Source organism: Eurypyga helias, unplaced genomic scaffold (assembly GCF_000690775.1).
Source record: "Eurypyga helias isolate BGI_N326 unplaced genomic scaffold, ASM69077v1 scaffold4405, whole genome shotgun sequence".
In the NCBI taxonomy this organism is placed as follows: Eukaryota; Metazoa; Chordata; class Aves; order Eurypygiformes; family Eurypygidae; genus Eurypyga; species Eurypyga helias.
The window spans coordinates 92,166-94,170 of record NW_010249334.1 but is presented as its reverse complement, the minus strand read 5'-3'; the positions used below and the strand labels follow the sequence as shown (position 1 = coordinate 94,170).

General features: G+C 47.6%; 1 protein-coding gene across 1 annotated transcript in view; it reads left to right on the top strand.

The window, feature by feature from the left end:
* Positions 1 to 1,387: 1,387 nt before the first annotated feature.
* Positions 1,388 to 2,005, top strand: part of FBXL22 (F-box and leucine-rich repeat protein 22) — a 2,861-nt gene continuing 2,243 nt past the window's right edge. The window contains exon 1 of the mRNA XM_010151312.1: positions 1,388 to 1,731. Coding sequence (XP_010149614.1) covers positions 1,397 to 1,731 — 335 coding nt within the window. The 5' untranslated portion in view covers positions 1,388 to 1,396. The remainder of the gene's footprint in view (positions 1,732 to 2,005) is intronic.

Here is a 2,005-nt window from a genome sequence, read left to right as displayed (position 1 = left end):
AAGGACATGAAACCAGAAGGACTGGACTGGCTGGTGTTCAGCACAGTGTGTAGTAGAAAATTTGTGGCTCTCGCGGATGAAACCGACCCTCAGCTGCCCTTGAGTCGCTGCGTAGGCATACGCCTTCCTTGACCTAGGCAAAAGTAAGTGCTGCAGACTGCAAACGAGGTTAAAATCTTGCTTTTTTCAGTGCTGGATTTCATTCTCAGGGTAAGAAGGAAGAGATGAATCTTGGTCCCACGCCACCCTGTCACAGACTGAAGCAAACCCACTTCGGGTACAGAAGATCTCCCAGCTGCTAAACCCCTGCAAGCCACTTGAATTCCTGCAGTGCTGTTAGTACCAACTGATCAGGTGGAAGTATTTTCTCGCAGGAGCACTGGACAGAAAAGATGGGCATAAAGTACCATCACCTCCAGCATCTCTGTTTTACAAAGATGGAAAGTTTTAGGGTGGTTCATTTTAATTCAATTGAACTTTTAATTCTTAACCTGCCCTTTGCTGTAGTTTTGTTTTCTTCCAGGAGAGATTTTACTGCTGTTTCTGCCTTTACTGGAAAACAAACACTTATAGAACCAATTCTCTATTGCCTTTTCCCACCAAAGCTTCCAAGTCTATGGTAATGGAACTAAGCCTACAAAAACAACGCCAGGAAACTTGTATTTACCTTCATTTTGAGCAGCATCTGTTAAAAGCACAAGCCCAGAGGCAGCTCAGCGCAGACGGGCTGTTCCTGTGCATGTCCTCCTGGGCATTGGGAATTTCTGCATGCAGAAGGTACGGAAAGAGCTTTGCTTATGCAAGAAGGGGGCAGGAGGCTGCCTGTACGCCTGGGGCTTGTAAAGAGAAGGGGGTGGTGAGGGGACAGAGCGCACTTTAAGGCGCTTGGAATTTTTCAGCTCACTTTACAGGCGGTTGGTGAAAGCTCGTTATTTAGTGTAACAGTCCTTGGCCATGAAGCCCAAGTGCAGCCTAAAAATCACAGCACCAATAAAGGCTAAAGTTGTTGCACACTGCAAAACCAAACTTCTGCTCAGAAAGCCAAACCCTCCACGCCTGAGAGGCTGGCAAAGCTGCAACCCCTGCCCCCACGAACCCCACTGAACTGCAGGAGTGGCTGCAAGGGGAAAACCAAATCCCTTTTAAGGAAGCATTTCACGGAAGTCAAGTGCTGCTGCTCTACGTGCCAATCCCGTTCCCTTGTCGAAATGAACAGCACTTTCATGGGTGTTCCCTCTCCTTCCCCTGTTCTTAGCTTCTGCACCAGCTGCTGGCCAAAAATAAACACCATTCCACAACCATATATGTGCAACAGCCTTCTGGTGCTCGAGCCCCTCCACGCTGCCGCTGTGCCAGAGGAGCAGCAGCCTGTCTCTGTAACGCGCACTGCCGGGCGATGCATATCACCCAGCTGAATCGGGAATGCCTTCTGCATCTGTTCTCTTTTCTGGACAAAAACAGTAGGAAAAATTTAGCAAAAACATGTCACAAGTTGCTAGAAGTGTTTCAGGATCCTTTACTATGGTCTTTGTTGAACTTTCATTCTCCAGTGGAACTAAAGAAGGACAATTTTCTCCTGGGACCTACTTTAAAATACTTATCCATCTGCTGGTATTCAGAGAGAGTCAAGGTGTGTAATATTGAGGACTGGATGAAAAACAGTTTCCAGAAAGACTTCTGTCACAGGCATGAAAACACTGTCAGTGATTTCTTACTAGAAGTTTGCAACAGGTACGTTCTTTGGGTGTGAAACTCCTCTGCAACTGCTGTCAAAGTTAACTGCCTGGCAGTGACAGATGGGCTGAATTTACTCCCCAGATCCTACCGCAAACGGAGCGTTAAGGGCGGGAGCGCTTTGACAGTTGTACGCGTTGTTGGGTTTATACTGGCAGTCGTGTGTACGTCACCCCGACTTGCCTGAAGCCTGCTTTTCTCCTTTGATGTGAAGAATGAATAACTAACATAGCAAAGTGCTGTACTGCCGACGAGCCTGCTGCGAGCTGCG